A 21,811-nucleotide genomic window follows, 5' to 3' on the forward strand; every position below is an offset into this window, starting at 1 on the left:
AAACTGCAAGGGCAAAGGCCCTGTGGTGAGAAGAAGTTTGGAGTGTTCTGAGACCCGAAAGGAGGTGGGGGGGGGGGGGGGGGGGGGGGGACAGGGTTTGAGCTTCAACAAGTAGGTGGGGGCTGGGGCAGGTGCGCGCTGGCTGGCTGTGCGATGAAGGGGCCTAAACGTCAGAACAAGGAGAAGCTGTGGAATAGGTTTTAAAGGGCAGTAATGTCTCATCTGCATAAAAAGAGGGTTCCACGGGCACAACAGAATGGATTCAAAAGGGCACGGGTGGAGGCAGAGACCAGGTGTCAGTCCTTCCATAGGTGTCCACGGAAGGGGAGCTGGGGGCTCACGCCAGGCCGGTGAATGTGGATACAGAGCCCCCTGGTCTGGTTTTCTCTGCGTGTCTGTCCCCCCTCTGGGTCTTTGCTCCACTTCTCCGAGTCTCTGTCCTCCTTTCTCTGGGTCTTTCTCCCCCAACCGCCTTCTCTGGACATCTGTCCTTCTGAGTCTCTGACTTCTTTCTCTAGATTTCCTTGTTTCACTGTTTGTCCTCCTCCCTCTGAATCTGTCCCCTTTGGGGTCTCATTGTTCCCTCTAAATTTCTGTCTCTCCCCAGGGTCTTTTTCTGTCTCACTCTGGGTCCTGTCCCCTTCTCTCTGGAGCTCTGTCCCTCTCTACTGGGTTTCTGTCTTTCTCTGTCTCTCCGGTGTCTGTGTTCCCGAGCCTGCCTCTGAATCTCTCTCTCGGTTTCTGACTCCTTCTCTGCTAGGTAGCAGCTCGCCGGATGCCCGAGGCCCTAGGGTTCGTCTTCCGTTTGTCCCATAGGAGGGCGCTGACCTTCCACATCCTGTCTCCTGGCCCTTCCCTCCCTTAGCTCCGTGTCAGGACTGAAACAGACGTTGTTGGCTGAGTCCGGGGTCCTGACCAGCTACAGCCACCGCGTGTTCAGCGCCTGGGACTTCGGGCTCCGTGGGGATGTCCACGTGCGGCTGCGCCATCGCATCATCCTGTACGAGCTGCAGGTGCGCGTGGGGGTCTACACCCACACAGGGACCGGAGGGGGCGGGGCCTCGACCAGGGATGCGGCTCGCAGAGATGCCGGGTGGAGGTTTCTTCTAAGGAGGCGGGCCTTGGGAAAGGAGGGGGCTGGGAAGAGGCCACAATAGAAATGCCTGAGGTCAAAGGGCACAGGGAAAAGCCAGCAGCAGGAAGGCTGAAGCTCCTCGGGGTAAGATCCAGGCCCGCGACCGGGAACCGGGGCGGGGCCTCGGAGGGGCGGGGCGGGGGGTCTGGGGGCGGGGCCCGTGGTGCTGGGTGGGCCTCTGGAGGGGCGGGGCCGGGAGATCTAAATGGTGACCTAGAGGACCACGGAGGGGCTGGGACAAGGATTACAGCAGTCCTCAGAGGGACGGTGCTGTATCAGTTCAAGTTGAGCAGGGGCTCTGGACCACCGGCCGGGCCTGGGGGGTACTGAGCCCAAATGCCCGTCTTTCTCGGTTTCAGGTGGAGCTGGAGGAGGCCGTGGTACGGCGCCAGGCAGCAGTGCGGACCCTGAGCCAGCAAGCCAAGGTGTGGTCGGTGCGGGTTCTGCTCAACCTGCTGGTGATTGCGCTCCTGGGAGCAGCCTTCTACGGGGTCTACTGGGCTACAGGGGCCACTGTGAAGCTGCAGGTGCGGAGGGTCCTGGGGGAGGGGAGTCCTGCGGGCCTGGGCTCACCTTTCCAAGGCTGCAGGGTCTGAAGTCTAGAGTTCCTGCGATCTTGGAGAGGAGGGAGGGGGGTGTATGTTCGGACCTCGGCCTTCGGGGCGCTGAAGGAAGAAGAGGCTGGGGGAGGGCGTTCCTCCAGAACCCCAGAGCCTCTCTGCTTGGTCCACCTTCTCTCGCAGGAGACGCCCCTTGTCCAGCAGATGCCACTGGTAAAGCTTGGGGTGGATTACCTTCCGTCCATCTTCATCTCTGGGGTCAACTTCTTGCTGCCACCTGTGTTCAAGCTCATCGCCCCGCTGGAGGGCTATACCAGGAGCCGCCAGATTGTTTTTATCCTGCTCAGGTTCTAGCCTTTGCAGGGTGGGCGGGGATGATGGCAGGGCTGGTCTGAAGGGAGCTGGCTGTAGTTCATAAGGCACGGAAGTCCCCAGGACATGGGGCCCAGTGAGCTCTGTATTCAGATCCTGACTCTTACAGAGCCTCAATTTCTTCATCTGTGAAATGGGGAGAATGGTGAGTGTGTCCCGCACAGGAGGGGCCCAGCACATGGTGAGCACTAGTCAGTGCTGATTTCCCCTTCCTCTCCCTTCCCTCCATCGGCTCCTCCAGGACCGTGTTTCTCCGCCTGGCCTCCCTGCTGGTGTTGCTCTTCTCTCTCTGGAATCAGATCACTTGCGGGGGCAATGCTGAGGCTGAGGAGTGCAAAACCTGTGGCTACAAGTACAAAGAGCTACCGGTGAGAAGGAAAGAGAGGGGCCCCAAACCCTGGGCCCCCCTGAAGGAGAGGAGGAGCTGGGTGGGTCCAGACTCCAGGTTTAAAGTGCTAGAACACCCCTCCTCTTGCGGACATGGGTAGGGATGTTCGAGAAAACTGAGGATCCCCAGAGAAAGGATTGCAAGGATCTCATAGGCTTGCGATTTGGAGACTTGGATGCTTGGCCCTTAGCTTCCTGGGTCCTGAGGTCTTTCTGACCCGTGACTTCTTTCCTCAGTGCTGGGAGACTCGGCTGGGGCAGGAGATGTACAAACTCCTGATCTTTGATCTGCTGACTGGACTGGCTGTCATGCTGCTCATCCAGTTTCCTCGGAAGTGAGAGCCCCGCCCCTCGCGATAGCTCCGCCCCTTTCACAATCCCGCCCAGACACGCAGACCCCGCCCCCTTGTTACCTAGTTCCTTCTGGCCCCGCCCCTACCCGGCCCTGGGACCCCGCCTCTGTACACAACCCCTCCGGGACTTTGAAAGCTCCTCCCCTCCTCAGACTTGCTCCCTTCTGATTGGTGGGTGGGGCGGTGGAGGCGCCTCTGACTCGGCCCGGCCCCGCCCCTCAGGCTGCTCTGCGGCCTCTGTCCCGGGCCGCTGGGACGCACGGTGGGAACCCAGGAGTTCCAGGTGCCCGACGAGGTGCTGGGACTCATCTACGCGCAGACGGTGGTCTGGGTAGGGAGTTTTTTCTGCCCTTTACTGCCTATGCTCAACACGGTCAAGTTCCTGCTACTTTTCTATTTCAAGAAGGTGAGGAGTGTGATGGACTTCTGAGTCCTGGGGGAGGCGGGTTGCGAGGGTCCCCAACCACTAGATCCTGAGAGAGGAGGGGTCTGGAGGACAGACTTCTGGATGTGGGAGGAGGGGTCTAGGGCGTCTTTTCGTTCCGAGGAAAGAAGGGCACGGACTCCTGGGTCTGATAGCAGCAAAGGTCTAGGGACTTATGGGGGCACCAGGGACCCAGACTCCTGGATGGTGAGAAAGGACAGGCTAGGGCTCAGATTCTTGTGTCTCAGATTTCCCCCTTCTCCCCCCAGTTCACTCTTTTCTCCACCTGCTCTCCGGCCTCCCGCACCTTTCGGGCCGCCACAGTGAACTTCTTTTTCCCCTTGGTCCTTCTTCTGGGTCTGACCATCTCTGCTGTTCCCGTCCTTTATAGCATCTTCTTGTAAGTGTGAGAGGCGCCTGCCTCTTCCTCCCTCCACCCCTTCGCTGTCATCCAGGATTCTGAGTCTTGGCCATCCTTGAGCACTGTCTGTCTCTGACTTCTTCAGGATCCCACCCTCTAAGCTGTGTGGCCCCTTCCGAGGTCAGTCGTCCATCTGGGCCAAGATCCCTGAGTCAATTTCCAGTCTCCCTCGGATCACCCAGAGCTTTCTCTTTTTCCTGGGGACCCAGGCTTTTGCTGTGCCTCTTCTGCTAATCTCCAGGTGAGCGGGCCCAGACTCCTAGGTCTGAGTTTGTGTGTTCTGGGGCCCCTGCTGCCTGTTTCTAAGAGAGGAAGGGGCTGGGGACCCAAATTCCTGAGTCTCAGGAGGAGAGGATGGGGTGTGGACTTGTGGGTCTGAGGGAGGAGGCGGCTGGGGTCCCGGACTCCTGGGTCTGAGGAAGGAGGAGGCTGGGGGTCCAGGTCTCTGGTTTCTAAGGGGCCATGCATTGAAGATAGTCTAAGAGCGTTTTGGGTGTGGCTTCCATTGCTGTCTCCTCCAGCATCCTGATGGTGTATACCTTAGTATTGGCTAACTCATATGGACGTCTCATCTCTGAGCTCAAACGCCAGATAGAGATGGTGAGCCAGATCGGGTTCCTGGGAATGGGTCCTGGATATGGAAAGAAACAGTGGGGAGAGGCGTCTCACCTCTACCTCCCTTTACCCTTTACCCTTTACGTAGGAGGCGCAGAATAAGGTCTTCCTGGCACAGCGCGCTGTGGTACTGAGCTCGGCCAGCGGGGCTCTTTGACCTCCCCTACCCTTGCTCAGGACGATGTCCCACTTTCTGACCCAGACCTGCCCCCCCAGACCCTTTGTAAGCCTCCGGCACGTCATCTGTAAAATGGAGGAAGTGGAGAAAACCCATGGGCTTAACAGCCTTGGGATTCGAGGATTCCCAGGACTCTGAAGCTCCCCCACCCTTGGACTCCAGTGAACGTCTCTCTTTTATCAATAAAGATGGCCCAGCTTGCAGAGCGTTGTTTGTAAATTGCATCCTGCAGTGGGGCGGGGGAGGAGTCGGGCACAAGCCAATCAAGTGAGTTGGCCTCGACAAGACTTGACAGAAGTGCCAGCCAATTAGCGGCCGCGTCCGGTAAGCTGCAGCGCGGGGACACGTGATTGGCTCAGAACCTTGGTGGGAGGCGGTCGCTAGGCTACACCAACCCAAATTCGGGCATCTCAGCTAGTCAGCTCTCCTTACGGACTTGGGGGCGTGGCAGTCAGCCCAGGCCCAATCCGTAGCTAAAACAGGAACAACAGGGAGGGGCACTCTCTCGCCAATAGGAAGTGGTTGGAGGCGGGCCTGCCAGTGGGTGACCGGCTACGACGCCATGAATATCTTGCCCAAGAAGAGCTGGCACGTCCGGAACAAAGACAATGTCGCCCGTGTGCGGCGTGACGAGGCTCAGGCCCGGGAGGAGGAGAAAGAGCGTGAGCGGAGAGTGCTGCTCGCTCAGCAGGAGGTAAGCCCCGAGCGCGGCCGGAGTGGCGTCCCGGGCCGATCGCGCAGGCGCTTTGGGATTGGCCGGAAGTGGGGGTGGCGCGCAGGCGCGGTGCATCCCGTGAGGTAGGAGGGGTTGGGCGCCGCTGGAGGCGCGTGTCCACCTGTGCCTGTGTCCACCGTGCGGGGCCCGCCTAGGCCTCCGCTTTGTCTTGGTGTCCCCCACTTGTGTCTTTCGCGAGGCTGAAGAGTGCCTGGTACAGAGTAGCGGCCTGTGAAAAGTGAACCCCTGAGCAGTTCAAGGAAACGCGGACTAGTTTGCCTGCACAACCTCCCTGTTGAGCGTCTACTGTATGCTCGCCCGGTGCAGAGCACTTGACCCGCAGTCTCTCAAGCTGTGGGGCGAGCCCTCTCCCTGCCCTCCCCGCTCCAGGGGCTTTCCGTGTAACTCCTAACCTCCTGCTTATACGTAGTTTTGTTCTTTAGTGAATCTGATCCTCAAAGCTGACTGCACCTCGAGATGGGCTGGGCTTTTAAAATTCACTTATTGGTAGAGATTGCACGCCGTGGTGGATGGAGCCCTGCCTGTAATCCAGATCGCCTTTGGGCTGTTTGTCTCCATCCGAGACTGGGAACCCTGCTGGTTGACTGTTGGGGAAGGAGGCAGCTTACAAACCAGGTGTCCCGCATTCCCCCACGCCCTCCGCGGGCTGGGACAGGTGCCTCTTCTGAACCCCTAGCACTAAGGACCGCGTTTTCTGTGGTCCAGCGTCACACCTATGTGAATCACATCGAGGTTCTCAATGTTGTGCCTGTGACTGACTCTTCCCCAGGCCCGCACAGAATTCCTACGGAAGAAAGCCAGGCGTCAGAACTCACTACCTGAGCTGGAAGCAGCAGAGGCAGGAGCCCCGACTCCCGGCCCTGTGGACCTATTCCGGGAGCTGCTAGAGGAAGGGAAAGGGGTGACCAGAGGCAACAAAGAGTACGAGGAAGAAAAGCGACAGGAGAAAGTAAGCTGGGCTCCCACCTCATGAGTGATGGGTGGGGCTGGGGCGTCTGTCCTCCCGTGTGACTAACAGGAGTATGGAGTGAGGGTGGGGATTAAGTGAGCTGATAAAGAGGACCCAGAGGGGTCCCGGAACCTAGCACTCAGAAGTGCTAAGTGGCTGCTAGTTGCAGACCCATTGGCCTGGTGTCCAGGCCCTGTTGGGGTTTGGGAAGTGTCCAGGAGCTTTGTCGGCGTAAAGCAGATCCTGTCACTCCCCTACTCGGGGATTCCCACCCAACTCTGAACTTGCCTCCCTCCTTTGCGCCTTGCTTGCTGCTTTGTCTTCAAATTATATCCTCAAAGATGCCTGCCTTTGAACTCTACAGGAGCACCACCTGTCCTTCCCTTCTGTGCTTTTTGTTACTGAACCTGCACTTGTGCCCAGGGCTGGAGGCTCACCTGTGTTGGTCTTTTGTGTCCCTAGAACATAGCAGAGCTGGCTCGTGACCTCTCTCCAGCACCTGTTGGCTAAACTGGTTCTGCCTCGCCCAGGAGCCTTGGGCGTCCTGGTATGCCCTGTAGGCCTCCCTGCAGGAGCCATTCTTGACATCCGCACCTCCCTATTTTCTGTCCCCTCAGGAGAGGCAGGAGAAAGCTCTGGGGATCCTCACATACTTGGGCCAGAGTGCTGCGGAAGCCCAGACTCAACCGCCTTGGTACCAGCTCCCCCCAGGGCGGGGGGCGCCCCCACCTGGCCCAGGTCCAGATGAAAAGATCAAGCAGCGCCTGGACCCTCTGCGGGAGATGCAGAAGCACTTGAAGAAGAAGAGGCGGCACAGTGGTGATGGTGGTCACAGCAGAAAGGGAAAGGAGGGGCCGGACAAGCAGCGGCCGGAAGTGTAAGGAAGCTGGGCGGGCGGTGTCAGGGGCTGGCTGGGCAGAGAGGTGGCCTGGGCACCGTGTCAGGGGTTCTGCAGAGGCAGTGAACTTTCAGTCTTGTGCAGTGGCTTCCAGACACTGCTGTGGTAAATTGAGGGATGTTGCCTCGTTTTCAAGTTTTTGCTCCTTCTATGCTAAATAGTAACAGATAAATCCCACAGGCACATAAAGCTCTCGGGGGTCCTTGAGACCAGTTTGAGAACTATGGGCTCACTAAGAGCAGGTTTGTGTCCCTAGGAGGACAAAGCCCTGAGCAGAACTGGCATACAGTCTCCTGTCTTCTACAGAAGGGGAAACTGAGGCCCCAGCTGTGCTCATCGTCACAGCTGATTGCTGCTGGGTGCCCCTCCAGATCGAGAGCGCTGCTCTTAAAGATGGGGGTGGTAGGAGCCCACAGAGGGGGAGGCTGGGGTCTTAATGCACTGCATGAAGCCAGCTTCTGGCCCGCAGGCATGGGGTCCAGGTAGCAGCTCCTCCTTGGTGGTGGTGGGGGGCGGGGGGGGGGCTATGGGGCCTATGAGCTTTTTAACCAGACTCCTGTGCCCCCAGACGCCCATCCCTGGACCAGCTTCGAGCCGAACGTCTCCGGCGGGAAGCAACAGAGCGTGCTCGGGCAGAGGCCCTGCTGGCCCGAGTGAGGGGCACAGCCCCCCCGGAGGAACAGCCTGTGGAGATGGACGAACGGCGGGGGCGGTACAACTCCCAGTTCAACCCCCAGTGGGCCCGGCGCCCTGCCAACAAGACCCCAGCGCTTACGGACTCCTGGGGGGATAGGAGAGGCCGCAGCTGCCAGCCGTCATATAAAACTATTTATTCATAAATATTTTCCAAAATGAAAATAGGTTTACCAAAAAATGTCCCTCACTGGGGAGGGGAGGAGGGGGCAGCCCTCGCCCCCGGGCCCCCAGGGTGGGGCTGCTTCCTGGGGATGAGGGCTGCCCCATGGCCTGGGGCCTCCCCCAGTCTCCCAGGGCAAGGCCCTCACCTGGGCAGGGGGATCAGCATGCGGGGGGGAGGGGAGGGTGGGGGGGGGGAGGGGCCGGTGTCACTGGAGGTCCCGGTCCTCCAGGTAGCGGTACTCAAAGGTGAAGCCTTCCTTCTTCCGCTGGCCCCACTTCTCGTAGTCAAAGTAGATGTAGGTGCCCTGGCCAGGGGAGAAGGTGGTCAGTGAGTGGACGCAGAGGTGGCTGGGGACCTGGGCTGGACCAACAGACCTAGGGGACAGATCTCAGGGCCAAGGAGGGGCCGGGCACGGGGCCCAGGGCCCTGCATGCACCAGCCGACTCCCTCCACCCTCACCAGCCTCTTCTTGGGCAGGAAAGGTCATCCTGCCCACTTTAGAAGAAATGGAGGCACAGGACGTGCGCTAGAGGCTTGGCCTCGTTTACAAAGTGAACTAGGACTTCTCACGACGGCTGCGGCTTGAGCACTGAGCTGGTGCTTGGTGCTCAAAGTCTGGCCTAGCCTCTAGTCTTCGCAAAACCCTGCGACCGTTCCCCCGTCCTAGAGAATGGAACAGGCTGAGTCCATATCCAGGCACGCCGTCGGGACAGACGTTTTATTGGTGACAGTGCTGGGGTGGGTACTGCTGAAGGATCGATGCCTTGAAAGGTACTTGGAAGGTTACTTGGGACCAAACCAGGATGGGACAGTAAGTCTGGTCAGTGTCAGAGACGCAATTGGGGGGGGGGGGGGGGGGGGGAAGCGGGGGACTGGTTCTGAATGAAGGTCTGAACTGCTCAAAGAACCTGAAAGAACCGGGGGGGGGGGGGAGGGAGGGGAACCGAGTTCTGAGGACAAGGACCCTGTCGATAGGCATCAGGCAAAGATTTGGAAGAAAGCACTGCAACATGGCCTTTAAGTTATTTGAAACAAAGTACACCAACGATACTTACTAGGGAACAGGCACCATTAGGTACTTACAGGTCATTAACTCATTTAATCCTTGTAACAACTGTGTAACGTGGGTGTGTTAACCCCATTTTTTACACGTAAGGAAATGGAGACTGGTTCAAATGACTTGCCCAAGGTCACCTAGCTAGAGCCATGTAGTCTGGCCCCAGTGGTGTGCAAGTGGGGGTTTCCAGTTATCAGAACATAGGAAAGTCGTTAAATAAAACGGTTTCCCCATCCGTGTTTGCTGGTGAGCTCCCTGCTCTGCTCGGTGTGGGGGGACAGAAGGGGAAGGAGACCGACCGTCGAGCGCCCTGTGTGAAGCGACCCGTGCTTGGAGGTGGGAGAAGCCACACGTGCCACCATGCCTGAGCAGGTGCCCGGCAGAGGCATGGCCCTTGGGGCTGGGAAAGGCTCCCCTCCGGGCAGACGGTTAGGCTGGGCCCCGAGGGGTGACGAGCCAGTGGCGGGCAGGATGAAGAGGACAGTGGTCCAGGTGGAGGTGAGGGCCCCTGGGACAGAGCTGGCTGCAGGTGAGGGTGTGGGAGGGGGGCCGGCCCGCAGGCAGGGCGGGGCACAGGGAGGGGCCCTCACCTGCTCAAACTCATCAGTGATGGTCTTAGGCTCCTCATGCCTCTGGAACCACATCATGTACTTTGTGTGGAATCGCCAGGACTGCTTCTTCAGGGCCTTGGCTGCCAGGTACTGTGCCTTCGTGCCCTGGGGGAGGAAGGGTGCAGCCGGGGATCAGGGGGCCCCCAAGCCGGTGGGGGCGAGGGGCACAGAGCATCGGGGCTGACCCCGGGCCCCGCCAAAGACCGAAGTTGGGCTGGATGGTGCGGACGGGGATGGGCTGGGGCACGGAACATACCAATGCTGGTCAGGAGGAGGAAATGGCTTTCAGAGAGGCTTTGAGAAGGAAGAGAAACTAATGCGTGAGGAGCTGAGAGGAGGCGGTCTGAAAAGGTCCCCAGGAGGGATGGGGGGGGGGGGGTTATGGCAACTCCCTGGGGTCATGCAAAGTGGCCTCCAGGGAGCAGTGTGAGGCCGGGAGACTGAACTGGGGGCCCCCCTGCAGTGGCCCAACCTAGCCCCCCACCCCAAGGCGGACATATCTGTGCTGCAGTGGGAGCGGGGACAGATTTGCCTCAGGGAGGGACAGGACTGAGGGATGGGGAGGGGGTGCGGTCCCAGGGGCCGCAGAGGGGCACCCACCTCACCCCTCCAGCCCGAGGGGGGACGGCGGCGGTGGCGGCGAAGCCGGGGGGCCCGAGGCTGCCCCGGGGGCCCTGCTGTACCTCCAGATAGTAGAAGATGAAGAAGAGGGTCTCGGTGGACAGGCGCTGGTAGAACTCCACGGTATCCGAATGTGGGGGTGGCATCTGGTGGTGGTAGGGGGGCGTCGGGCAGGGGTTCCGGGGGAGGTACTGCCTGTGGAGGAGCAGAAGGACTAGTTGCAGTGCCCAGCAGTCCCTGCCGTCTCAGGGGTGGGTGCAAACCCAGACCCCCCCACCTCACAGGTGAATGGGAGCTTCTTGGGCACCTGGTCACCCCAACAGTGAACTCCTCAGCCCGCCCCCCACAGTGGACAGCCCCAAGTTGGGTGCCCAGTAGTGAGGAGGACCACCAGGAAGCTTTACTCGACCTCTCAGGACCGGGGAACCTGATCCCCACCATGGCCACCGCCCTCACACTGGGTGCTGGGTGCCAGCCCCTCACCGGATGCGTTCGGAGTCTGAGGGGTGGGGCATGTGATGCCAGGCGGCCTCCTCCATGGCCTGCTGGTACAGCTGCTCCTTGGTGAGGGGTACGGGCCCCAGTGGACACACCCCCAGTGACAGTGGGATGTTCACTTCCGACAGCTGGAGGGGTGGCTGGGCTGAGGCTGGAGGCGCGGATGTGCTGCTCAAGATGATGTCTGTGGGGAGGGGAGGGCAGGGTGAGGCCGGTGTGGGGCCTGCCCTTCCTCACCACACCACCCCTACCTTGCCCAGACCCTCACCTCGCTCGGTTAGGTGCAGCGTTGGCACGGGGTCCTCGATGCCGGAGCTGATGGCTGCCCGCTCTGCCATGGACTTGAGAGAGCTCAGAGGCTCGGGAGCCTGGGGAGAGGGGAGAGCTGGTACGCCACTTGCCGACTCTGCAGGAGGCTCGGTCACCGAGCAAAGGCCCCCCCGCCGCCCCTAGCCCTGAGGTGGGGATCCACCAACAGAAGTGCCCGGTGAGTGTGGCCTCTGCTGTGCACAGGGACACCCGGCAGATGCCCTTCTCCAAGTGTGCCCACTCCCAAGTGGTGCTGCTTAGGGGCGGGGGTCTGCACCCACCTACCCACCCTGCCTCTGGCCAGCGTAGGACCAGGGTCAGTCTCCTGCCGCCTCTGGAAACTCCACTCCTCACTCGCTGGTTAACAGGCTGGCCCAATGCCACACTGGGGCAGGTTCTGACCCGCAGTCTGCCTGCTCCTCCCCACTGCCCGGTCACCAGGCCCGTGGTGCGGGCCCTGAATGTCCCTGTCCTCTCCCACCCCCTCCCTCCATCCTGTTCTCAGTAGCCCCAGAGGGACCTTCCCAGCCACATCCTTTTTTATCCCTTCTCTCGTCAGAACCCAGTGTATTTTTTCAACACTCTAAAAGCTACTGATCCCTTTTCTCCGAAAAGATGCTCACTCTGTGAATTTCCCAGCCAGAGTACGTCTGAAGCGTGAGTGCTTGCTCTGGGCCACAAGCCATTCCAAGAGCTTCAGTAGGATACTGAGCCTTTCAGAGCCCCCTCGTATTTGGGGGTTTCTCCAGATGAAGGTGCACAAGGTAGTATGGGACTTGGACTCTTTGTGGAACTGAGATTAATTAAATGCACCAGCCCAGGAAGTCAATTCTGTACCTTGTTCCCATTTCAGACCTAGGGGCTCAGGACCCCACTGCCCTCCCCATGGACACCCCACCTCCACAGCCTTGCAGCCAGCCTCCTTTCCCCACTACTGCGGAGCCTTTGTGCTGACGTCAGCCCCTCCTAGAACTCTGGCACAGGAGAACCCCCTCCTTCCTCCATTAAACCTTTCCCATTCTGGGTCCCTGGAGATCTGTCCCCCTTAGAGATGTGCCCCCCGAGGCCTTGCTGGGGTATCTTCCCCAGGTCACGTCAGAGGCCCCTATGTGGGGCCACAGCACCCTCTGCCCCCCCACCCCCTTACAGTCACATGAGGCTTCCAGCACAGAAGGTGGGACCTGGGTGCATTCACCCAGCATGAAGCATGGCCCAGAGCAGATGTCAGTAAAGGAGAGTAGCGAGCTAGATGGTGGGGTGTGTGAAGGAGTGAGGACTGGGGACAGAGATGGTGGGGGGGAACCCAGAGAGCACAAGCGCAAGTACAACCAGGAGCAGAAGAGAGAGTTCGGAGGCCCCGAGGGCAGGACGGTGGAAGAGCCCCGAGAAAAGGGGAAGGTGCAGGGGGCAGGGAACGACCCGGAGAAAAAGCAAGCAGGCGAAGGGGAAAGAAAGCCAGAGCTACACAGAGTGAGGGACAGGGCAGGGAGACCTGCAGGAAGGGGACAGTGAACACCTACAGGGAAGACAACGGTGTCAGGACACAGAAGCTTGGGGCCCACCTTGATCTCCGGGGCGGTGCTGAACTGTGGGGGTCCGTTGAGCAGGGCGCCAGCTGCCTTGGCCTCACTGAAGCTGGGTGTCGGGGAACTGGGGGGGGTTCACAGGAAGCGGCACCAGGAGGCTGGGACCCCCTGTGTTGTTCCCTGAGCCTGGGGCCACACCCCCAGCCCCTGTTGGGGCTGCCGCACTGGGTTCCTTCCTGGGAAGGGGAGAAGGGGAGAGGACTCAGGGGATAGGAGTGACTGATGATCAGGGGAGGGAGTCAAAAAAAAAAAGGGGAGAAAGCCAAGAAGCTGGGGACCCCTAAGGGCGTCCAGTCCTGGGGGTCAGTTCCCCTCTAAGAGCCACAGAGCTGTGGAGCCTGGATTCTCGAGGGCCCTAACACAGGCCGTGTGGCTGAGGGTTCACCGGCAAACACACAGTCTTGTGCAGTGGTCCGTGGAAGAGGGGGGTGTGGGCAGGGAGCGTTCCACCCACGGAACAGAATGCCCCCCACTTGGGGCTGCCCCCATAGAGCCTGGCAGTCAAGCAGACCCAGGGAGCAGGTCTTGCCTGCGTCCCTCGAAGATCAAAATCTTTCTGGGGCAATCTTCTGAGACAGGGACCCACAGCAAAGGTTTGGCCTGAGAACTGGAGCCACAGCCCCCTCAGGGGAGTCGGGAGGACCCGGCGCAGGTCACAGAGAAGGGATTGTGTGGGACTCCAGGAACAATCCTAAATACCCAAGGCGTGCCTAAAACACTGCATAGGGCACAGCCCGGGGATTGATGTTGGAGGGACGTGGGGACCAGCACCCAAGTCGGTGGAAGAGGTCCCGGCAGGCCAGGGCAAAGATAGAAGCTAGACACTCACGTGGTACTGGGAGGGGGGTTGTGGGGGCCAGACGGGGGGCCCAGGGCCTGGCTGCTGGCACTGTTGCCCCCACTGCTGCCGAGAGCCACCTCGGCTGGACTGTCTGCCACCACCGAGCTGTAACCTGGGGGAAAGAAGGAAGGAAGGGGGAGTGACAACGGGCCACCCCAGGGCCACCCCACCCCCCACAGCCCCCCTGCTTACTGGTGGCACCGTTCTGCTTGCCGGTGCCTGCCCCTCCGCTGCTGTTGCTGCTGCCTCCGCCGCCCCCTCCCCCACCGGGCTGGACGCTGGGGGGCCGGGGCTGAGTGGTGCTGGACCCACTGGGGGCCGGTGGGGCCACAGCCTGGGCATAGGGGGCGGGGGTGCCTGAATTGTGGCTGGGAGCTGGGCTGGCCTTGGGACCCAGGGCACTTGAGGGCGCTGCTGGCGTGGAGGCCCCATTGTTGCCAGGGGCGGTGCTCAGGGCGGAGGCGGCGGGCGGGGGGCCAGACGGGTAGCTGGGCGGCACAGCTGGGGATTGAGGGTGCTGGCTGCTGTGGACGGGCTTGGAGCCATTTTTGGCTGGAGACTGTGGGTGGGGGAGAAGAGGATCAGGACCCCGTGGGCCAGTAGGTCCGCCAGGCCTCCCGCACACAGCCCTCCCCCAAGCTGGGCTCCACGGTCCTCGCTGGGCCTGCTGCCCCCAGCTGTCCCCTCCTGTGACCTGACGCTCCAGGCTGCGATCACCACCTTCATGCCGAGAACACTGGCATTCTAGCCCACACCAGCATCCCACACCCCGCGTGGACGCCTCTGCACAACATCCCACAAGGCTGCCACGGCCTGCGCATCAGGGAGATGAACCCGCTGACAGACTAAGTCTGATGACAGGGGAGAAACTAACACATGCACCCAGTATGAGACCAGCTGGACCCAACTACAAGTCCAAGAGAAGGAGGGAAAACAGCCTAGAACTGGCCAGTAATTCTGAATGTCACCCAAAGGGTCAGAAAAGCAACTTGACGGGCCACCGTTGACCCCCACCCCAGAAAGTAGAGGAATGAAGTGCCCAGGGCACACCCTGCAGCCAAGCTATTTGCCAGGCAAGTGCTACTGGCCAACCAGCACTCCTGTCCTCAGGTGGCGACCGCCCTGGCACCTCGCATGCCACACATCAAGGGGTCTTGAGACCAACTCCCTCCTGGTCCCCCGAGTCCTACACAAGCCTCATCAGTGACAAGCTACCAGGCTCCTGCCTGTCCGCCTCCTGATGAGAGCAGTGGTTCCTACAGTGTGTGCTCTGGCCCCGTGCTGGTGGGGTGGGGGTGGGGGGTGGGGAGGGGCTCACTTGGGGAGGACAGAAATCCTGTCAACAGCACAGCCAAGGCTGTGACGAGGCCCACAGAAACCTGTTCGATTTCAGACCTATTGCATCTCCAACCTGTTGGCTTTACAAGGTGGGGGTCTCTCAGCCTGACCCAGCTGGACCACCTCTAGCCACCTGCAAGCTTTTGGTGTTGACTCACCCGTGTCACCTGCCCTTTCCCACACCAGACAAACCTACATCCTCCTCTAACGCACAGGGCGGGTGCCACATGCCATCCCTTCAGTCCACATTCACACTGGCCCTCCTCAGGGCTTGAGAACCAATGACAGAGTCACACCCACCTGGCTGACTTCACTGTCCGTGGAGCGCCCCCTCTTCTTGTCATCCTCAGAGTTTTCCTGAAGGAGGGGAGGCACCCTTGGAAACCTCTGTCACCTCTAGGCCCCAACCAACCCTCCCAGGGCCGTTCCAGCACCTGTGCCCTTAACCTCACTGGGGAACCCAGGGTCCTGGTCTCCTGGGAGCCTCTTCCAGACCCAGGAGCCCCTCTCCTTAGGGAATCCAGCCCTGGATCCCTGCCTAAGCTGCCCTGCTGCCAGGCCTCCACCGCTGGCCAGGGACCCCACTGACACTCTATGGCCCTATGGCCTGGATCCAGGACATCTGGACCCCACCCCCTCCCGCACGCCGTGTCCCCGCGTCCTCACTGTGGTGCAGTTGGCCGGGCTGGGTGGGATGGGAGAGCTGGAGGTGGTGGAGGTGGGTGTGCTGCTGGACTGGTTGAAGATCTCATCCTCCATGTGACTGTGGCTGGGGGGGGAGGTGGCGACCAGCGCCTGTGCTGTGGGGGCAGGGAGGGGCGTGCTTAACAAGCTGGGACGCCCCCCGACCCAGCCCTCACTGCCCTGTGCCCACGGGCCTGCCCCGGGCCTCACGAATGTCCTCGAGGTCCAGGTCGTCATAGAGAAACTCGTTCTCCTCGAAGTCGGGGTCCTGGGACGAGTCAACATAGTACTCGACATCGTCCTTGATCTTGCGGATGGCATCCACGAGGATGGAGTCATTGTCCAGCATGCGCAGGATGGTCTCCAGCATGCGCACGTGGTAGCGATGTTTCTCGATGTGCCGCTTCAGGCCCTCGATCCGGTCCTGCTTCTGCTGGCGAGCCCAGGGCCAGGCTCAGGGGCTGCACGGCTCCTGCCCAGGCCCCTCCTGCCCCCACAGAACCTGTCCTCAGTCCCCGACCCCCGGAGAGACCCAGAGGCTCTGCTCCAGCCCCTCCTGACACAGGCAGTATGGAGTCCACCCACCCTCTGACGTATGAGAGGCGCAGGGACCCCCAGCTCCCACCCAAACATCCCTGGAAACCTCTAGACCAGACAAGCCTGTGCTTCCCTACAGTGTGGCCCTGACAGCCCAGATCTCTCAAATGCAGCATACCCCACACCCCCCATCTCGCCATAAGGATAATAACAATGCCCAATTAGGGGGGACTTGCCGAATGCGACCGTGATCACCTTTGTAACGGTCTGTCATCACACCTGCCCACCCTATGCATGCACCCAAGGGAATCCAGAGTTGGCAGCTCAGTTCCTCCTCAGGCTTCTGGTCTCTATCCCCCAGCACCTCCACAAAGACCTACTGTGTCACCCCTCTAAGCTCCAGCTTCCTAAACAGCTCAGTCTCAGACACCCAAATCTGGTGCACCTCCCACTGCCCCCCACCCCCGGACCCAGCTCTCCGTTCCCTGTACTTCGTGTGCCAACAAGTACACGTGGTTTGCATCCCCCTGAACCCACACCCCACAATCTGGAGTCTGTGAATATGGGCCCCTAGATCTGGCTTTGTCCTCGACTGCTCTCCTCGGGCCAAAGGAGCGGCTCCCGCGTCCCACCTTGCCTCCGCCTACCATCTCGGCCCCCGGCACCCTGCATGTCCATCCACTCTCTTGCCTGGTCCGCGACCCCAGAACCCAGCGCGTGCTCCCTCAAACCACTCCTCCTTTTCATGGCGCCACTGTTTGCGGAGGCGGGACCCCTGAGGCTGCCTCCCCTCCACATGCCACTCTCCCCAATTCGCCAGCCCCTCTCTGCCCTCTGGACGCAGGGTGCCCCCACTCACATCCTTGTCACCCTTCTTTTTGCGTGTCTGCACCGACAGGGACTCCACTTCACTCTCAAACTGGTCCACCTGCATGTTTAGGGTGTCGATGGTATTCTGCATGGGGGGAGGGAGTGGAAAGGCACGTGGTCAGTCAGAGACCCCACGGTTGCCCGGCGACCAGGGCCCTGCAGCCACTTCTCCACCCGGACTCACCGTGAGCCACTGGCCAACCTCCTCTTTCTCCTTCTGGGCAGGGTCCACCTTCTGTGCCAGGCCCAGGCCCTCCTTGCTGTAGGCTTTGGTCTTGGTCTCTCGCTCCACAACTTTGAACCGTTCCATTTGCTGTAGAGAGCATGGTTGGCAGGGGTTCCAAGAAACCCTCCTCTTCCCAGGACCCCTAGGGACCCAGGAATCCAGCCACCTCCCCCCCCACCTCAGGTACCCAGCTTTGGGCTCCTACCGTCTCGATGAGCTTGCGGTTGTCTATGAGCTGCCTCTTGTCCTTGATCTCGTTGGATGCTACCCATGTCTTGATCTGGTCCCTCAGCCGCTGCAGGTGGGAAAAATCGCAATGGTCACACTGCCTCAGGACGTGGTTACTGAGGCTGCCAGCCCCTCCTCCCTGTTCCCTCTGCCCTTAGGACACAGAAATCCAGGCCCCCAGTCCTCTCACTTGAAGCTTCTTAATCTCCTTCTTTAGGTCAGCCTCATACTTCTCTTTCTGGTTCGCGTTGGCTGCATTGTGGAGCTGAGGGATGAAGAGAACACAGGTGTCAGTGTGGGACTTGCTGCCCTCATGCCCACTCCAGCGGCAAAGCTCCAGTCTCTGAGGGCTGGGGACTCTGGGGACACCCCCTAAGCCATCTCAGACCTGCTTCTTAGGTCCTCAGCACCTGGACCCACAATCCCTCTCCCTGGCCCATGCCTAGAGATCCAGAACCTTTTCCCGTGCTCTCCTCCCTGGAGACCCAGATTTGTACCTTCTGCCAAATGTCTTCGAACTGCTCCACGCCCTCGGACACCTTCTTGAGGCAGCGATCAATCTCACCTGGCAGGGGAGGAAGGAAGGCTGTTAGCATCCTGCCCGGGCAGCAGGCATCCAAGGAGCTGTGAGGACAGCGAGCACGTGGCCACGCAGGCAGTGGGCAGTCAACCCAGTACCTTGGAGTTTGCGCTTGTCCGCCATCTTCCCTGCCCTACAGACGCACTCTCTTCATACTCTCCTGGAGACGGACGCTGCTGAGAGATAAGGAAGGAACACAGGTATTCTCTGGCTGGTCCATCAGAGAGACACGAACGACACTGGGAACAGCAGGGCGTGGGGGATGGTAAAGGGAAGACGCGTTCACAGTGTAACGACTGAGACCAGGCCAAGTTCCACTTGTGCAGCCTCAACAGCCCAGCATGGGGGGCTGAATGAACGTTCTGGAAGAAACGTTCCACCAGAACACTCTGGAAGTTTGTGGAAACAAGGAAGCAGACATACTTTTTGTGTAACTCTCACCCAGGCAGTGAAAAACTGCTAGAGCACAGACCACCTTGTCCCCAGGGGACACTCCAGAAGATGTTTTAGGGCAGGAAAAAGTCAAGCAGCACATCGCTGAGTGCTGGGGATGAAGGCACAGGGCCTGGAGGCCACACTCCCACAGCGGGGCAGGGCACACGGGTGACTAGAGTCCTGACACCAGAGAAGCTACCCCTCAGACAGGTCAGAAGAGAGTCTGCAGGAAGAAGAGCCTGATGCCGTCTGTGCACGAACTGTAAGGGATGGAGGGGAAGCACCAGGGGTGGGAAATGCCTGCCCTTAGGAAGAACTACTTCCCCCCCATTAGGAAGAGCGACCCTCCCCTCTCCCTCCCCCCCCAAGAGCGTCGTGTAGCCGACATCGTGACAGGGCTGGGACCAAGCAGAAGAGGGCCTCATGGCACCAAGTTTACTCCAGAGCAGGAGACGATGCTCCTGACCCAACGCCAATGCCGAGACTTAGTCGTATGGGAGCAGAAGGCCACAAGAGTGCCCGGAAATGAGTGAGGTCTCACAGAGACGAGGGTGAGGGGCCTCCGCTGTGAGGCAGCGATCTGCGCACGCGAAGTACATCTTGGATGCGCTGGTAACGCAGACACAGGGAAACACAAACTTCTAGGACGTGTGCCCAGTACCTAGAGATAGGGCTATCTTCACCCTCAAAGTACACGACACGCGGAAGACAGAGCTCAAAGACGAGTCACCAGGAGCTGTGGCCCAGGGGGAAACCAGAGCGGAGAGCCTGACACCAAGACCAACGGAGATCCAGGGGGTCTCCTGCACTGCCCGAGATCACCCCCTAGAAACGGGGCCTGACTGAAAAGCAAGGCTCCCTGAGATAGGGGGGCTCCCACTCTACAGGCCCAGGGCAGGGGGGCCCAGAACAGCCTGGACTAAATCCAGGACTGAGCCTCAAACCACGGGGAGGCCATACCAGGAGGGTCCCTGCCCACCGGGAAGGACTTGTCTCTGGAACAGTACTTCCCGGCCAACAGCACTTCCTGCAGTGGATCTGTGCTGCCCGTGCCACTGGACACGGAGAACGTGGCTCATGCACCGAACAAGTGGAATCTTTCGTTTGTATTTCAACTGTTTCAATCACACACAGCGGGTAGCTCCCGGTGGGATGGTGTACCAGAGAGCACGCTCTGGAACCAGAGGCCCTGAGCTGGTACCAGCATGGTCCACAGGGGCCCACTGTGGACAGCGGCGGCTGTGACACCTTAGACCCGAGGGAGCATCAGTCTCCTGGAAGGGCCCACCAAGAGAAGAACAACACCCCGGGCCCAGGCCCAGCTGCCACACTGAGGTGGGGCCCAGTCCCCACACAGAGAAATGCCAGCTCCAGGGCAAGGCAGCCAGAAAAAGGACGTTGGAGACAGTTGCACAGAGGGGACTCAAAGCCTTTGATCTAGGAGCTCAGGACAGAGCCAGGACTCCCAACACAGAAATGCCTCTTCCTGCCTGGAATCAGGGACAGGGACGTTAACACAGGAGTTTGCACCCCTGCCTCCGGTCCAGAGGGAGGGAACGCCGACCTTCTATCCCTACACGAGGCACTCCACACCGAGGGGTTGGGACACCTGGCTCAATGGGGAGGTGATACCCCTAAAAGGGGAACAGACTGGCAGCAAGAAGTCCTGCAGGAGTCAGAAGCAAGGTGCCAGGGGGACAAGAGCCCCAGCCTGGGGAGGTGAGGTCTCAGACCCTCAAACAGAGAACAGCTGAGGTCCAGAGAAGACAACACCAGGTCTGGGGGAGGCACCACGGGCCCAGGGTACCTGCACCCCCTAGACAGGGCGGATACAACAGGGGCAGGAGCCCCTCCCTCTAAAGAGAGACCCCATTTCAAGACACCTTCGATCCCCCAGCAAAGGACCAGAGAGAAAGAAAGCCTGGGCCCTGCAGCAGAGGTGCCACCATGGAGAAGTTCCATTCTTAAAGGGCTGGGAGCCCCACTGCTCTTGGGGGGACCCAGCAAGACCCCACAGCAAAAGGTGGCCGAGACAGGGGGCAGCTGAGGCACCGAAGAGCCTGCATGCTCATGGCGAGGGGTCTCCAACAAGACAGGGGAACCTGGGAACCAGTCTCTGTCCACGAGAGCAGATCCCCTCGAGGAGCAGTGTGCCAGACGCCCAGGGGGGCCAGCAGCCATGTAAATGAGGGACACAACTGATGAAGGAGAGCCCCCGAGACCTAACCTCAGGGAAGAGGATGCAGTCACACACAGGCCTGGCAGGGACCACACAGGAGGGGTGGAAGGCCTAGTCCTGGGAGCTGACACCGGGGGAAGGGGGGGGGGATCCCTAACCCTGGGGGCTGTCATGTGCCCCCAAGCAGAGGCTTCCCACTGAGCCAGGAGCTCGGCCACTGGGAGGTGATGCTGGAGGGCCATCCTCACCGAGCACCTGACACTGTGGAGGAAGGATGTGTTAGGTCCTGGGGTGGAGGTACTTATCTGCCCACTGGGAGGCCCAACACCAAGGATGGGGGGGGGGCCTGGGAACCCCACTGTGGAAAGCTGCCCACAGCGGGGTCTCTCCCCCACCACACGGAATCATGTCTCAGCCGAGAACAGAAGCCTTGGTCCCCCACAGCGAGACCCCACGACAAGTGCACCAACACCTGAGAGGCAGGAACCTCAACCCTGGGGGGTGGGCGGGGGCAGCGCTGAGAAAGTTTCCTGCCCCTGGAGCCCCTGGAGGACAGAACACAACCCCAGCCAGCACAGCCCACGTGTCACAGCACGGGAACCTCACATCTAGGAAGCTATTCCCCCGAGTGTGGGAGCGGGGAGGGCGAGCCCCGGATCCCATCAAGTTCACACGCTCGCAGCCAGGGGACCCAACACAAGCACCAAGGGGGGCGGGACCCCAGCCTTCTGGAAGGACTCATGTGAACGGAGGACAGAAGACTCAGACGTAGCAGCAGCAGCAAAGGGACACGCTGGGGGCAGTCCCCAAACAGCGGGGGCGTCAATGCTGGGGGAGGGGACAGCCCTGCTGGGAGAAGCTGGCACTGCTTAGAATCAGGGGTGCTTGCACTGCCAGGGGCAGGACACCGTCTGCAACCCGGCGAAGGCAGGAGCTTTGGAAGGTGTCACCAAGCCGCGAGGAGGCTAAGTGGGAGTGACACCACAGGCCGGGGGCTCGGGGCCACAGCACCAGCGGCGGACACGCAGCCCGCCCCGAGCAGGTACCGCTCAGAACAGCCCTGACCCCCGTAGACTTCTCGCCGCAGGGGAAACTTTGGGGGCGCGCAGGGGGCCGGGCCCCGGGAACGGAGCCCCCCGCCCCGCCCGCGGGCCTGGCTCGGGGTGGGGGGGGCCCGACCCCCACGTGAGGGCGGCCGCCTCGCCCAGGAGGGGCTGCGACCGAGGGGGGCGGGCACCCGCGGCCGGGGCGCGCCCGTCCCCGCGGCGAGGGGCCGAGGCCGACGCGGAGGGGGCGGCCCCGCGCACCCGCACCCCCGCGGAGG

General features: G+C 60.7%; 3 protein-coding genes across 4 annotated transcripts in view; 2 read left to right on the forward strand and 1 right to left on the reverse strand.

Annotated features, from left to right (window-relative positions):
* TMC4 (transmembrane channel like 4) overlaps positions 1-4,648 on the forward strand; it is an 11,339-nt gene extending 6,691 nt beyond the window's left edge. Inside the window, exons 6-15 of the mRNA XM_049621366.1 lie at positions 866-1,013; positions 1,495-1,662; positions 1,879-2,042; positions 2,309-2,435; positions 2,692-2,789; positions 3,030-3,213; positions 3,501-3,631; positions 3,738-3,893; positions 4,174-4,252; positions 4,356-4,648. Coding sequence (XP_049477323.1) covers positions 866-1,013; positions 1,495-1,662; positions 1,879-2,042; positions 2,309-2,435; positions 2,692-2,789; positions 3,030-3,213; positions 3,501-3,631; positions 3,738-3,893; positions 4,174-4,252; positions 4,356-4,424 — 1,324 coding nt within the window. The 3' untranslated portion in view covers positions 4,425-4,648. The remainder of the gene's footprint in view (positions 1-865; positions 1,014-1,494; positions 1,663-1,878; positions 2,043-2,308; positions 2,436-2,691; positions 2,790-3,029; positions 3,214-3,500; positions 3,632-3,737; positions 3,894-4,173; positions 4,253-4,355) is intronic.
* LENG1 (leukocyte receptor cluster member 1) lies at positions 3,138-7,867 on the forward strand. 2 transcript variants are annotated; one of them, XM_049621488.1, is made up of 5 exons: positions 3,138-3,213; positions 4,961-5,139; positions 5,951-6,130; positions 6,748-7,007; positions 7,597-7,867. In XM_049621488.1, exons 2-5 carry the CDS (start codon positions 5,008-5,010, stop codon positions 7,865-7,867), a joined length of 843 nt encoding a protein of 280 aa, XP_049477445.1. In that variant the 5' UTR covers positions 3,138-3,213; positions 4,961-5,007. The 2 variants fall into 2 exon arrangements, with proteins under 2 accessions (XP_049477445.1, XP_049477444.1); XM_049621487.1 differs by lacking the exon at positions 3,138-3,213 and adding an exon at positions 4,690-4,769.
* The window catches only part of CNOT3 (CCR4-NOT transcription complex subunit 3), a 14,883-nt gene continuing 915 nt past the window's right edge, over positions 7,844-21,811 (reverse strand). The window contains 18 exon segments of the mRNA XM_049621372.1: positions 7,844-8,191; positions 9,535-9,660; positions 10,239-10,371; positions 10,660-10,858; positions 10,943-11,042; positions 12,546-12,641; positions 12,643-12,745; positions 13,399-13,522; positions 13,603-13,969; positions 15,049-15,105; positions 15,415-15,548; positions 15,643-15,862; positions 16,829-16,924; positions 17,024-17,152; positions 17,271-17,360; positions 17,484-17,558; positions 17,791-17,858; positions 17,972-18,049. Coding sequence (XP_049477329.1) covers positions 8,093-8,191; positions 9,535-9,660; positions 10,239-10,371; positions 10,660-10,858; positions 10,943-11,042; positions 12,546-12,641; positions 12,643-12,745; positions 13,399-13,522; positions 13,603-13,969; positions 15,049-15,105; positions 15,415-15,548; positions 15,643-15,862; positions 16,829-16,924; positions 17,024-17,152; positions 17,271-17,360; positions 17,484-17,558; positions 17,791-17,858; positions 17,972-17,996 — 2,241 coding nt within the window. The 5' untranslated portion in view covers positions 17,997-18,049 and the 3' untranslated portion in view covers positions 7,844-8,092.

This window comes from Panthera uncia, assembly GCF_023721935.1.
Source record: "Panthera uncia isolate 11264 chromosome E2 unlocalized genomic scaffold, Puncia_PCG_1.0 HiC_scaffold_19, whole genome shotgun sequence".
Lineage (NCBI taxonomy): Eukaryota > Metazoa > Chordata > Mammalia > Carnivora > Felidae > Panthera > Panthera uncia.

Excerpts from the sequence above, each read along its gene's own strand:
- LENG1 (XM_049621488.1), top strand. The coding sequence starts at position 5,008 with ATGAATATCTTGCCCAAGAAGAGCTGGCACGTCCGGAACAAAGACAAT. Across the intron at positions 5,140-5,950 it reads TGCTGCTCGCTCAGCAGGAG|GCCCGCACAGAATTCCTACG; the intron begins GTAAGCCCCGAG and ends ACTCTTCCCCAG. Across the intron at positions 7,008-7,596 it reads GACAAGCAGCGGCCGGAAGT|ACGCCCATCCCTGGACCAGC; the intron begins GTAAGGAAGCTG and ends CTGTGCCCCCAG.